Here is a 15198-nt window from a genome sequence, read left to right on the forward strand (position 1 = left end):
GATGTGTAGTTCTCTGACATGTAATTCACATAATATGAGCTTGCATTTGCTGGGGTGGTAGTAAAGTGATCCTAGAAATCATGTTGACACCCATGATAGGCAGTAGCCTTGTCCAAACTCTTCAGTGCTCTGTATCCCTGCTGGGCTGACATCCTCTGAACCTTGCAGTCCTGGCTGCTGGTCAGTGAGCCTCATTTCATCCTTGGTCTTGTTTAGCAGTTTGTATCTAATTAGATTCTGAGATGCTAGTCTGGGTAATGAGCTCATGGGCTGCGACACTTTGTCTAAACCCTTTTGGGGTTTTTTATGGATGAATTGAACACAACACAGAGGTGCTAATTATTTTTTAATTACTGCAAGGTAATCTCCCTGCAAAAGGATTCTCCAAACTTCCACTGCTTGATGGAGTAAGTCAATGCCTGGACACCAGTGAGTGTGGAGGTGTAGCATTCAATGTGTTAACAGAAGGGAAGTCCCATTGACTGCTGATGTGACTCAATAGGCTTGTGTTGAGTGGCTTATGTAAATAGACGTGTGTAATTATATCATCATAGGATGGACCAGCCCCCCCTGCTCCTTCCCCTATGTCCAATAAGAGAGGACCCAGCTTGACACCTGCCTATATACAGAGGAAAGGAGCAAAATAGCCAGAACACTCATCTTCCCTCCACCACAAACAAATATTAGGTCAGTTGAAAAGATCCAGAGAGGAAGAGGGGGGTTAACCAAAAGCCTCATTTACCAGTATCCAGCTATGACTTCCAGTAAAATAGAGATGCCTGGAGAAGTGAAGACAGACCCTGCAGCTCTGATGGCCTCTTTACATCTTCTGCCTTCACCCACCACAAACCTGGAGGTCAAGCACACCAAGGTAAGGAGCCCTTCTGCTGGGACACTTGTGAGAAGGGTCTGGATCTCCTCCATTACACACCAGCACAGCTGCGATTACTATAGATAGGCTCTGAACCAGCCATCCCTCCTCACTCACTGCAGCTGGGTCACCACAACTTCACTGGGCAATCCTAGAAAGGAACCTGAGGTTCAGCTGCATTTATTTCTAATAACACTGGGACCTTCAATATGTGTAGTAACAACTTTTATCATGTTATGTAATGTGTCCCTCCAGAGATCCCTGCTCTTCAGCTATGTGTGCACTCTGAAGGTATTCTCTACTTTTCAGAAAGCTGCAGAATTTTCTGCCACTCAATCTATATTTTAGGGCACACACATTAATTGTTTGTCATGCTCTGCTTACATTTTGTCTATAGTTTTATCATTGTGTAGCAACCTGTTTAATAGGACTTTGTTGCAGTGACTTTTGCTGTAGAGATATATATATATATATATATATATATCTCTTATTTACAGTTATGCATAGGCAAAGAGGGACATGCATTTATATATTCAGTCCTATATGTCCAGTTTCTTAAACTAGTTTTCTTTTTGTTGTGCTAAGCCAACAGATCTGCAGATTTAAAAAAAATAAATAAATACAGACGCTCCCAAATCCTGAATAAAATGTGTATTTGTATGGTCATTCTATATTATTTTTTATTACCAATTTTTTATGTAAATCTATAGTGGGTGTTTTTTTGTTTTTTATTTTCAAAGTGCGGATATCCCAATAGTGGGCAGTAAATTGTTTTTGGGGTTAGGCAGTGGGGAAAGTCTGGGGGGGGGGGATGCTATTATGTAATATTACTTATCCGCTTTACTCTATTGTATGAAGATGTCACTCATGAAGGAAGGAATCTTGTGTAAGTAGGATGTAGCTTCAGTGATTAAAAAAAAAAATAACATTATGTATTTTCATCTTCATTTACAGTTTGTTTTTTCTTTTTTTGTAATGTCTGTTGTGAAACTACAAATCCCAGCATGCTGTAGGAATTCATATATTCTCAATCATTTATGGTACTTAATAATTTTTTTTTTTTATTATTTATTTATTTTTTTTAAATCTGCAGAGCCACAAGTACCAGAATGACTCCTTACACTGTCTGCATTCTGGAACTTGTAGTTTCATAACCGCTAAAAGTCAAATATTGCTATGATATCACATGCAGCCATTAGGAATTTTAGAGATTCATTAGAAAATAATGTAAACATTTTATATCAAATGCAAACTTGTACTAAGGAGGCCAGAGTATGGAAGCACATCTGCTTTATTTTATATTGGTAGACTTTTCAGTTACTGTTATATACTTGGTTGAAAAAAGACACATGTCCATCCAGTTCAACCGCAGGATGGGAGATGATAAAGGAGATGGGGCATGTATCACCGTAAGCCCCAAAAATCTGATCCTTCCCTCCTGACCCCGATTGTCAATCCATTACTGAATGCAGAACAAAATTAGAGGTCTATTTAAAATCTGATTATCTGGACTATAAATTATATGTTAGATCATATTTATTTGAGCTATGCAGACAATAGGATATAATTTTAACTTACAGATAGGTTTTCATCAAAATAGTCTTCAAGTTCTTGAACCTCATCCATTTCTCTATACTAGGCAGCTAGAAAGCCGTTAAAATAAAATTAGGCCTTTATATTTTATTTTAATTATTTATAGGAGTAAGAAAGCACCAATCACATCACATTGTTCAGTGTATTGATAATGGTGCAAATAATGAACTCTGGGACAAAAAACACAAAAAATGCGGCCACCCCCTTCTCCTCCCACATTACTAATCTTTGTAAGAACTTTTTTTTTTTTTATGTTAATAGCAATATATTGGTATTTTTATTATAATAAAATCCACTCTATTCTAAATACCCTAAGGTGCTTATTACAGATATAACTTGTATTAAACGCTTGCCTTGTAAGGTGGCATGCCATGTTTACCCCGCTCGTTGCCTAATGTGTTTCCTGAGCTTTCACAATGTACAGAGAAAAACCAATCATTCTACAATAGATGAATGCGTCTTAATAAAGTGTCCTGATTATTATAAAGCACCGTTATATTATGTTGTGCTTTACACTGCTACAATCTATTTTTACTCCCCTTTTTTTTAGCTCAAATGACCAAATTTTGTTGTATTTTCCATGGTTTATGTATTATGCACCTTGGCACTAAAAACAAAACCAACAAAAAAAAAAAACCCAATAACTGATCTGACAGTAAGAAAACGATAAGGGTCTTTATCATGAGATATTGCACTAAGGTTATTTTTAACATTTCTTTGTTTTTAAGCCAAAATTAGGAGTCCAAATTATACAAGGGGTGCAAGTGTTATATGTAACCCATATGTAACCCATGTTACTTCCATTGCTAGTTTTGGCTAAGTATGTGTCCGCATTCTAATATGTGAAAGTACCCCAAATCATACCGACACAATTTAATTTATTCAAAAGGGGAAATGGCTGTTAATATAGTTTTAATTTTTTATATATATTTTTCTTCCTCCAACAACCCATTAGAAAATAGGACCTGTAATGCGCGTACAATTCTGACTATTATAGAAGGCCAAAATCTAACTTTTAGCTGTCATCAAATGATGGTCTAAAATATGGCACATTTTGAAAATGTTTCTACTGAAAGGCTTGTCGTGCACTGACTGAGCATTTTCAAGGTGTAATTTGGAGCCCAATTAAATTCTTCACAATTTTTTTTTTTTTTTTTTTTTCCCCTGTTGTGGAAAAAGGCAAAAATCTAGCAACTACCATAGTTATGAGGGTTTTTTTTTTCATGCTAATTTTCTAATGTCACTTGATATTATTTGAACTTTAAAGGAGTTGGTTTGAATGCCATTTGCTCCAAGCAAAAAAATAAAAAAAAATTATTAGTCCAACCTGCTTGCCACAACATGGAATAGCCTTTGGGGACTGAGAGGCTAAGAATTCTGAATAGCGACATTTGACTTTTGCAGACTTTTTTTTTTTTTTTTTTTCTGTGTGAATTTACACTTTGAATAATGACTAGAATTGGCGACACATGTAGTACATGATAACTGCCCAGGATTGCATTAAATTAACCTCAAATGGATATTTATTGGTGCACTTTAAAAAGAATGTGAGGCTGCAAGGGGTAGCTGTAATTAATCCGACCATTCATGCCCCTTACATGCTGATAGGCATTTCTACCATCTGGGTGAAAAATGTCCCTGATTAATACTACAATGGTGGTTTTAACTCTTCAGTAATTATGCGTTTTCGTGTTTTCAACACTGAACATAATTCTGTCACATAAACAGCAGGAGGACCTGCATGGATCTTATATGGGGGTTCTATCTGTAATTCCTCGCATCCTACAAAACTTGCCCTGGCTATATCCTTCAATTCTCTTTTTTTTCTTGGTCATAATCTCACGACCATAATAATAATAATAATAATAATAATATATTGCCAGTGTGCAGTCTTAAATTCACAAAGTATGGCCATTTTGTTGCAGAAGTTTCTATAGCTGAAGACTGTTCCATATTGGAGAACAGTTGCTGCAGCATGTGACTAGAACTTTCCAGTGACTGGATCCATCGCAGAATTTTCCGTAGCAAATCTGCCATATGTAAACTTGCCCTATAGGAGTCCGTTTTAAGATGGATATAGAGAATAGAACTGTCAATAAAGTGCTGAAAATAATTGTCTAATTTGGACGAAAAAAAGATTCTCCTCCATTTGTCAGCTCGTGTAAACTTGGTGGGACGCCAGAGCCTAGGAATGTTTTCAATTATGCTGGTTGTTTTTGCAGCTTAGTTTAATGTAAATTAATCTGTGCTTAATTTAGATACTTCTACTAAGAACAACAAGCCTATAAAACAATATTTTATATGATTAAGCGTTAGCGAGATTGTTGCCCCACCTCTATTTGTATTGCTATATGACCTGACAATGGTTTACGTGCAAGAAAGTTGTCGAAGTCTTCTGCACATGCTGTAGATGTCCTGGAACTCGAGCCAACAAAAAGAACCTTGAGTCCTCACTAGACCATGGCCCAAAATTGTGTACAGCTACATTTTTAGTAGGGTATAAAAGTGCCGCTTGATATGCTTTAGACTAGGTTCACATCTGTGTTGGCACGGTCTGTCGCAGATTCCATTATTCTTACCGGAACAAGTGGAGAGGCATGTAGCACCTCTCTTACAAATTAAAAAACCTCCATTACAGAAATCTAACCCCATTTTAAGTTAGTCAGGATGCATCTGGCACTACTGGTGTCAGTCTTGTGCACTGATCCTTTCCTGACGTAAGTAATTCATTTTTCCTGTTTTGAATACAGTGCAGAATAGGGGAATTCTTAATTCCGATGTGAACCCAGCCATACCGCAACACCTCAGTTAAGGTTTTTTCAGACATCCATGATCTACGTTCTTATTTTGAATCGTGATGCATTGAATAGCCACACATATCCCGATCTGAGTATAACCGCCTCCTTGAAATATATGGAGCTGTCGCACTCGGGAGATGCGCGTCCAGTCCTTGCATTGCGATATAAGATTGGACCAATTATCACATTTATTCTGCCTTCTGTAGCGACGTTTCGGTCTGTTGACCGAAATGTTGCTACAGAAGGCAGCATAAATGTGAGTCTCTATTTTTTCACCATCCATTGTGGCGCTGTCGTTTTTTTTTTTTTTTTTCTTTTCTCTGAAGTCTTGATACGTTGTCCGGGATGGGCTCCCTGGCTCTGGACATGCGCCCTTGTGTCCGCTGAGACCTTAAAGGGACTCTGTCACCTGAATTTGGCGGGACTGGTTTTGGGTCATATGGGCGGAGTTTTCGGGTGTTTGATTCACCCTTTCCTTACCCGCTGGCTGCATGCTGGCTGCAATATTGGATTGAAGTTCATTCTCTGTCCTCCATAGTGCACGCCTGCGCAAAGCAATCTTGCCTTGTGCAGGCGTGTACTATAGAGGACAGAGAATGAACTTCAATCCAATATTGCAGCCAGCGGGTAAGGAAAGGGTGAATCAAACACCCGAAAACTCCGCCCATATGACCCAAAACCAGTCCCGCCAAATTCAGGTGACAGGTTCCCTTTAAGAAAAAAAAGGGTGCGGTTTTGACTTTTTTCTGTCTTGACTCTGATGGACCAATTATCACGTCTGTCAAAGAGCCCTTAACAGAATTCCGGTAGTGAAGGTTTGGGGCTTAGTTCCCTTGATGAACTTTAAACTTTTTTGTTTTTTACTTTGCTCGTTTCTGCACATATTTTTTGTCTCTACTTGCCATGTCATTTTTTTTAAATAAAGCTGCTATGTTTTTGATACTTGCCTTTGAAAAAACTTTACTGATGGAATCGAGAGCGGATTACATGTTGTTGTTTTTTTTTTTTTTTTTTTTTTCTGTGTGTGTGTTTTTGCAGCATAACCACAATGAAAACATATATATTTACATGCCGATTTTCTGCAGCTACTGCAAGCCATACATAAAACTTGGCATACTTGAAATAATTTTTTACATGTTGCGGATTTGAAGCATGCACTGCAGGTCAGCTTACACTGAGTAAAAAATAACACACAGTAAGCATGAGATTTCTAGAAGTCCCATCCATTTTGCTGGAACTGTAATATGCTGTTTTTTTTCTTTCTCTTTCTCTTCCCTGTGTAGCAAGGAGAATATAGAGCACCTAAAACTCATCATCGGCACACAGCCTTAGGCTGCCGTCACACTAGCAGTATTTGGTCAGTATTTTACATCAGTATTTGTAGCCAAAACCAGGAGTGGAACAAATGGAGGAAATGTATAATAGAAACATATGCACCACTTCTGCATTTATCACCCACTCCTGGTTTTGGCTACAAATACTGAGGTAAAATACTGACCAAATACTGATAGTGTGACGGCAGCCTAAGAGTATGTGTCCACGTGCAGTAAACGCTGCGTGTTTGACGCTGCATAGAGCCGCAGCGTCTAACACGCAGCGTCCAGATGTTACAGCATAGTGGAGGGGATTTAATGAAATCCCGTCTCCACTATGCGTGGTAACACGCACGCGGCGGCCCTGCGACTCCGGACATGCTGCGCGTCTTTTCAGATCGCAGCATGTCCGTATATCTTGCGGCGACGCTCCGTCGCCGCAAGATATAGCACAGGGCCCTATGGTGGGGAGCGATGATGCCGGATGTGTGCTGTGAACACATCCGGCATCATCGCGTCCCAGAAAGGGGGCGGGGCTTACCGCAGAGCGGCTAAGCCGCTCCGACGATACCGCCGGCCATCCTGAACGTGGACACGCAGCCTTAGGGCTTGTTTCCACATGCGAGAAACACGTCCGTGTCTAACATGTGGAAACGAAGCTCTGGTGCCGACACTCCAGAGCGGAGCGTGCGGCCGCATAGCAACACATGGAGCTGCACGCTCCGCTCCGGAGTGCCGGCACCAGAGCTTCGTTTCCACATGCGAGACACGGACGTATTCCTCGCAAGTGAAAACAAGCCCTAAGGCTGCATTCATATCAAGTTTTTGAAGCTAAAACCAGGAGTGAATGCAAAGGGAAGAAAGTCTGAAGAACAGACTGATAATGTCCACTCCTAGAATGTATTAGTTTTTTTTTTTCCCACATATCAAAATTGTATGTGTGAATCTAGCCTATATGATTTGTGTATTTCAAGAAGTAATGTTACCTATTGTAAAAGGGTATTTTCATTTTCAGCAAACTTGCTGCAGACATTTTGCAACTGCTCCATTTGTTAAAATGGGGCTTTTAGGAATCCTTGTGCATGTTGAGAACCCTATTCAGATAAATAGAACTGATTGTGCAATCTTGGTGGTTTTTTTTTTTTTCCCCCAGCAAATCTGCTCTGAGTGTGAATATATCCCTGGGGTATGTTCTTTCAGGTTGCAAATATTCAGAACAGAAAACCAGCTGCGGATTACACTACAAGCAAGAGATTGTACAAAATGTTATCCACACACTTGAGAAAATTTGCAGCATAAGTTGACTGTCAATGTGGATTTCATATGCATATGTACGCTGTGGAATTCACTATTGCAATGCAGGAAGATCTTCTCCATTTTAATATTGGGTTTGGCAAAAATGCTGCTGTCTGGTCCCCGACCATATCACAGTACACAAATGGGTGGATGGAGGGCTTTCAACAACATGTCTGAAGGCTCAATATACCACTGTGTCTACAAGACAATACACACTTTTGGTGGAAGGTTGATCTTCTACCCATTTGCTATCTAGCAGATCTGCAAATTCTCTCCACAACACTGGGAAGGTGCACAAATTTTCTTTAAAAGTAGTCATTTTGGCTACTGAACAAACGGTCACATTTTGTTTTACTTTGGCTAGCTACCCAATCTCTCCCCGGAATTAAGCACTCAACTTGTCTTCGGGCTTAAAGCTTACAGTGAGGCCATGTTCACACGTTGCATTTTTTTTTTTCATTTTCGACAGCCAAAACCTGTTCACTTGGCAATGTGTTTAAAAAAAAAAAAAAAAAGAAAAAAAAAAACCTTCTGACATATTTGGTGTAGATTGTCATTTGTCTATTTTTACATGTTTAAGTTATTTTTCTTCACTAAAAACGCATGGTTGAGTTTTTGCACGCTGATTGCTTTGTATGGTTAAAAAGGTAAAACAAAAAAAGCTGAATTGCTTTCCACTGGAGTCTGGGGGGAAAAAAACAACAATCTTGTATGAAATTTATGAACTCTCATAGCTTTTGTTGGTATGGTAAAAAGCAGCTTTTAACTTGCATAAAAATGATGCAAGAAGGCAACGTGTCAACAAACCCTAAACCTGTTTTTTTTAACTTCAATCTGTTTTAACCCCCCCACTAAAGTTGAGAAAATAAATCTCAACAAGCCATAGGTACATTGCATATACCTTTTTGGAGTTGCACTAATTGCAGCAGGGTAAATAAGCAGCTTTAGGCTATGTGCACACGTTGCGGATTCTGCCTCTCCTGGCAGAAAACGCACCTGCGGATATGTCGCATTTTTTTTGTGCGGTTCCGCAGCATTTTTTCTGTGTTTTTGCTGCGGTTTTCTTGCGGATTTGCTGCGTTTTTTTACCCCTGCGGTTTTCTATAACGGAATGGGTACAAAAACGCTGCAGATTCACAAAAAAAATAAGTGACATGCTACTTCTTTTAAACCGTAGCGTTTCCACAGCGGATTTTCCGCAAAGTGTGCACAGCATTTTTTTTTTTTTTCTCATTGATTTACATTGTACTATAAATCAATTGCGGATCTGGAGCGTTTCTGCACTGCAAAAAACGCTGCGGAGCCACAGAAAATCCGCAATGTGTGCACATAGCCTAAGGCTGGCTTTACATTGCGTTAATGGCAATGCGCTGACTGCATCCGTTACATAGCGGCACTAACGCTATGTAACGGATGCGTTAGTGCACCCATTAACTGCCATTATGTAGCGCATCGCTAACGCATGTCATAATCGGCATGCATTAGCGATGTGCCGTCATTCTGTGACTGAACCTTGGACGCAGTCTGCAGCGTTTTCGGGTCCGTCACCGCTAGCACAGATAGAGCATCTGCGCTTGCGCGATCGCATAAACGCGATCTTTTTCGGCACTTGCGTTAACACAGTCCATTTAACGTATGCGTTGAACGGACTGCACTAACGCAATGTGAATCTAGCCTAATTCATGTGTGGACTTTGGTGCAGATTTCTTGACTGATAGTATCACACATTATATAAATTACACTGTTAATACCTTTAGAAGGCCAAGCATACATGATTGATCTTCACTCTCTTACTTGCTCCTTCTTTCACGTGTTATGTTCTTGAAAACATGAATTCACGAATGTTAGAATCCTACCCGGGCTGTGGAGTCAGTAAGCCAAACCTCCGACTCATCAATTTTCCTGACTCCGACCCGACAGCACTGGTCACTCCTGAGCATGTGCATAAAGTGCAGCACAGATTCATCTCAGCTAAAAGCTTAGATCAGGAACAGAACAGACTTTTATAGGGCATTTCATAACTGTCCCAGCATCTTATAAAGACATTTACAGCACATCCTGCATTGTACTACTGAACCCAATTTATTATATATTTTAGGAGTTTGTCCATTTAATACCGACTCCACCAAAATGGCCACTGACTCCACAGCCCTGAATTCTACATGGCCAACTCTTGTTCTCTGCTCCCTTAAAGATCAGATTATTCCTGGATATGCAATATTTATGAGGCCTAATAAATGTGGCCAGCAGTAATTAGAGCACTGTTCTTTTTTGCCTAAGAGATGCTTGATCTAACTCCCTACCACATAACTGGTGTAAATAAACTTTTTCTACGTGGTATATTAATAAAGTAGTATTCTCAAAATTACAATATAACTATATTTTTGGGATTTTATAGAGCAAATCCATCTATTCACAAATCCACTGCACAAAAGTTTGTCCTACCGCTGAGTTTGCAAGTCAGAGCCAAGCAGCAACCTTTGCTTATACTTCATTCTTCTATGAAAGTTGTGTAAAAAGTTTAATTAAACAATCAATCAAATTCTAAGCCAAGCATGCTAAAACACTTGTATGTTATACATGTTATTCAAATGTTTGCCCCCTGTAGCTAAGAAAACAAACAGCACTGACCTCCCCCTTTCTTGTGTTATGGTGTCTACAAATTGCACCAAATGTCTTCAAATTGTTTTTTTGAGAACCATGTCTGCTCCATTCATGCAAATAATCAGGGCTAACATATTTGATATGACTAGCAGGATCTGCAATGCAAAATGTGATGTATTTTATTGTAACTTTGTAGCTGAAACTTTACTTTGTGGCATAATTGCTGAGCTTTAGGCACAAGTCTCTTAGAGACCATACTAGATGGTGGCCCGATTCTAACGCATCGGGTATTCTAGAATATGCATTTATGTATGTATATAGCAGCCACATAGTATATAGCACAGGCCACGTAGTATATAGGAGCCATGTAGTATATAGCAGACAAATACTCTGTGGCCTGTGCTATATGCTATGTGGCTGCTATATACATACATATTGTAGAATACCCAATGCGTTAATACAGGCCCCGCAATATATAACAGTGGCCACGCAGTAAATAACACAGCCACGTACTATATAACAGCCCACGCAGTATATCGCAGCCACGCAGTATGTCACACAGGCCACACAGTATATAACACTGGCCATGTAATATATAGCACAGCCCATGCAGTATATAACCCTGCCTATGTAGTATACAGCAGCCACGTGGTATCTAACACAGCCCACATAGTATACAGCAGTGTGGGCACCATATCCCTGTTAAAAAAATTAAAGTAAAAAATAGTTATATACTCACCCCTGGGATCCAGCGAAGCTCTGGCGGATCCGCAGCGGTTTCCCATGAGTTTACAGTACCATGTTAACCTATGGGAAATGAAATCCGCAGTGCAAATGCTGCGGGGAAAAAACGCGCACAAACGCAGCAGTTTACATTCCGCAGCATGTCAATTCTTTGTGCGGATTCCACTGCGGTTTTACACCTGCTCCAATAGAAAACTGCAGGTGTAAAGCCGCAGCGGAATCCGCAGTAGAAACCGCGATAAATCCGCAGGAAAAACCGCAGTGGTTTTGCACTGCAGTTTTTCCAAATCCGCTGCGGAAAAATCCGCAGTCCTCCAGAATACGTGTGAACATACCCTCATGGTGTTCTCCACTACTTTTGATATTTGGCTTTCCAGAGGATAGGTCATCAATATCAGATTGAGGCTCCAACACCGAGCACCCCACAGATCAGCTGTTTACATTCAGCAGAGAAACAGCGCTGCTCTGCACCCTGCTTAGTGGATCTCACTTTATTTTTTTATTTTTTTTTTTTCCCCCCTGCTATTCAGTTGAGTGATGGATAGGTCATCAATATCTACCTGCATAGAGAGAAAATGCCACACTGTCCTTCTCCCACACTCTACAATTACTGCCATCATTTACTAGTTGATGTTCCGTTGTCTGTCTGATTACACATATACTTTCTTTTCACTTTGTATGCTTGTTTTGTTTTTATCTTGATAGATTAATCCGAGAACTCAGATGATTCAAAAAATTGATTTTATTCAAATAATAACCAGTCATACAAGATGCCAGATGCCAACGTTTTGGCCTAAAGGCCTTTTTCAAGGCTCATTATCTGTATGATGGCAGCAAAGGAACTGGTCGGTGAGAAGTAAAGGAATACGGATACAGCCGCTGTTTGAATCGACCTCGACAGATAATGAGCCTTGAAAAAGGCCTTTAGGCCGAAACGTTGGCATCTTGTATGACTGGTTATTATTTGAATAAAATCAATCTTTTCAATCATCATCTGAATTCTTGGATTAATCTATCAAGATATTCCTGCTTTTTTCTGAGGACTTTTATCCTAGTTAGACTGAGATCCCCCTTGATCATTTTGAATGGAATGTTTTGTTTTTATGTCGCGACTCGCCAGCATTTTAACTTGAGCATTACTGAATAATTACTGTTTTTTTTTTTTTTTTTGTTTTTTTTAGTAGTGCATTTGTTTGACAACAACATTTGGATTGCAGATTTATAGATATTATTGGTAGCATCATTATTTAAAGGATGGGTTGCACCTTATGGCCAGGGTCACACTTCCGAGTGCAATGCGAGAGACTCGCATCAATACCCAACACTGCCGCCGGCATTTGGAACCGGCGTGTACAGCTGCATGTATTTTTATGCAGCTGAATGCTCTGGTGCCAGGTATTGATGCGTGAGACTCACATTGCACTCGCAATTGTGACCCCGGCCTGTTAAGGTGACTTATTTTTGTCTGTGATTTCCATTTATTTTTTTAAATTTATTATTTTGTCTGCTGATCCAATACCCAATGCTGTATATGTAACATAATTTTATTTTTTTAATCAAAGAATTAGACAACCCCTTATTACAGAGATCTTAAATGTAGCCTGATCCCCCTCCCCCATACCAGCCACAAGCTCCTTTTACTGATTTTTCTCTCTATAGATAATTATATCTGCATTCCTGAACAATGTAATGATTTTCCTAGGATTCCTAGAATATTAACTAACAGGAAGCATGCGTGTTCTGAAAGAAAGGTTCGTATGCTTCCTCTCATGGTACACTTATTACAGGTGCCTACTATCTTGGTGCAGAGCAATGGATTTTGTATGCCTCTTAAACTGTATATAGTTTCTTTCATAAAACAAAATCTGATGTTGCTAAAGGGCAAACAGATGTTCTTTATTTCTAAACTGACTGTACTCCAAAAACAAACTTGCGGTTTGTTTTGTGGGATACACATGGAAGGCCTACCAGATAGCAAATGGGCAAAATCATAACTTTTTTTTTCCTGTCTTTTAAAAACTAAAACAAAAAAGTAGATGTGCAGGTTTTGCGTGTTGCACACTAGATATTAAAGGCTTTCAAGATGAACTTGTCCTGGAAATCTCTCCCATCCACCCGAGATTGTGCTGCGGTCTACAGGATTGAAGAGCGCTCCATAGAACGAAGGTGTTGTGGTGTATTCACAAATCTGTTCTATTTGAGTGGGGTTGGATGGTCATAAGAACATGCATGTCTGCAAGCTCCAGGTATTGCATTTGTTCTTTTAAACGTGAATTGATTGTTTTTTTTTTTTTTTTTAAATTAATCCATTAACCTAAAAGCTGCTTGACCCCCCCCCCCCCATTCACACCAAATAAAACCTTAAAAAACTGCAACGAATGCTGTAAAATGCCAAATTTATACTAAATTCTTCTTTTCCTCAACGGTCCAGCACAGACCTTCTGATGGTACCCCCAGTCTTTGTTTATAAGCAGCTTGCCTGCCACGGCTGCAGAAATAAAGCATTCTGCCTTGTTGTTGCTGTCAGGGTTCCCTACATCCAGCAATCATGTGATCACTGTATCCGGTGGTGGATATGCTAACAGTGCTTCCTATTTTGTATACACCATGCTTGTTCAGCACTGTGTATACAGGGATAGTAAAGGCAAAAATGTTAAGGATTTCTCCGCCTTCTCTATTGGGATTCTGGCTATGTCGGACAGCCGTTTCTTGCCCGATGTTCTGCAGCTGCTCTACTATGCAGTGACTTTTAGAACATCACTGCAGAGTAGAAGGTAGATCACCCGGTCATTTATAGTCTATGGTGGTCCAATGGATGAACTACATACGGTAGTTAAATTCCTTAGCAAAATGCCCTCATTATATTGCGGACAGTAAATTGGCGGACCCTGCATGCTAGGCTATATTCAGACAGACAGTGTTATTTGAGGAGAGGTGTGTGTGTGTGTGTTTAATTTTTGGTAAGTATTCTTGTTGAAAACTCATCTAGACTTGCTGAGCTGTAGAAAAAAAGAAAAGGACTACGCATTGAAAAATCATATGTTGACCTAATACCACTAGGTAAAAATTTACAAAACTAAACATGAGGTTCTTGGTTTACCATTCTGATCAGACTGTAAGAAGCTTTTTATAGCCTTCAAGGCGCCACATGCTAACAACTGACACCGTGCACCAGCAGTTCATCAATAGAGTTGATATATATTCACCTTGTAATTTCTTCACGTCCTGTTCTGTCCGGATCCCAGAATTCCAAGCGGCGGAAGTTCACCGACCGCCATATTGGGACACCCAAGTGATGGGTGTCTTTATATGGAAACTGCTGGTGATACCAGGCTCTTGCATGGTGCCACCAGCATAACACACTCACACTCTCTGCCATAAGCAGCCTCTTGCGCGGTACCACCAGCGGAACACCGTCGCGAACACGCCGCTGCCGGGATCCGCCGAATGATTCACTGACCGCTGCCATCTTTGTACAGGAGAAGCGCATGCGCAGTTTTAATGTGACCACCGGTATCTGTCTGCCCAAAGATGGCAGCGGTCTGATTTGCTGCACCTGCGTGAATTTCACACAGGCACAGTGATTCATTCGGCTGATCCTGGCGGCAGATGCGCGACGTGTCTACAAGCAGAGGAAGCCGGTCACATTAAAGAGGTTTTCCCAAGAACGAAAGTTCATTTTAAAAATTGTCTGTGTCTGACCGTGTATGGAGCATACCACATCTCCATGGCAAGGGAGGAAGCAAAAGATATTACGGACATTATAGCAGAGGATCACAGAGGATTCATTTTGTCAGGTAAAATATTTCACTGACTGTTTTTAAACAATATTTTACCTCACAAAATGCATCCTCTGATCTCCTGCTGTAATGTCAGTATTGTCTCTTGCTTCCCCCCCCCCCCCCCCCCCCCGCCCAGGAGCTGTGATATGTTCTATACACGGTCAGACACAGACAGGTTTTAAAATGATCTTTCGTTC

At 40.1% G+C, this 15198-nt stretch overlaps 1 protein-coding gene across 1 annotated transcript in view; it reads left to right on the forward strand.

Annotated features, from left to right (window-relative positions):
* The first annotated feature begins 654 nt into the window (after positions 1-654).
* The window catches only part of ALDH1A2 (aldehyde dehydrogenase 1 family member A2), a 74374-nt gene continuing 59830 nt past the window's right edge, over positions 655-15198 (forward strand). The window contains exon 1 of the mRNA XM_069765918.1: positions 655-871. Within this exon, the coding sequence (XP_069622019.1) occupies positions 755-871 (117 nt within the window). The 5' untranslated portion in view covers positions 655-754. The remainder of the gene's footprint in view (positions 872-15198) is intronic.

Source organism: Ranitomeya imitator, chromosome 4, assembly GCF_032444005.1.
Source record: "Ranitomeya imitator isolate aRanImi1 chromosome 4, aRanImi1.pri, whole genome shotgun sequence".
Lineage (NCBI taxonomy): Eukaryota > Metazoa > Chordata > Amphibia > Anura > Dendrobatidae > Ranitomeya > Ranitomeya imitator.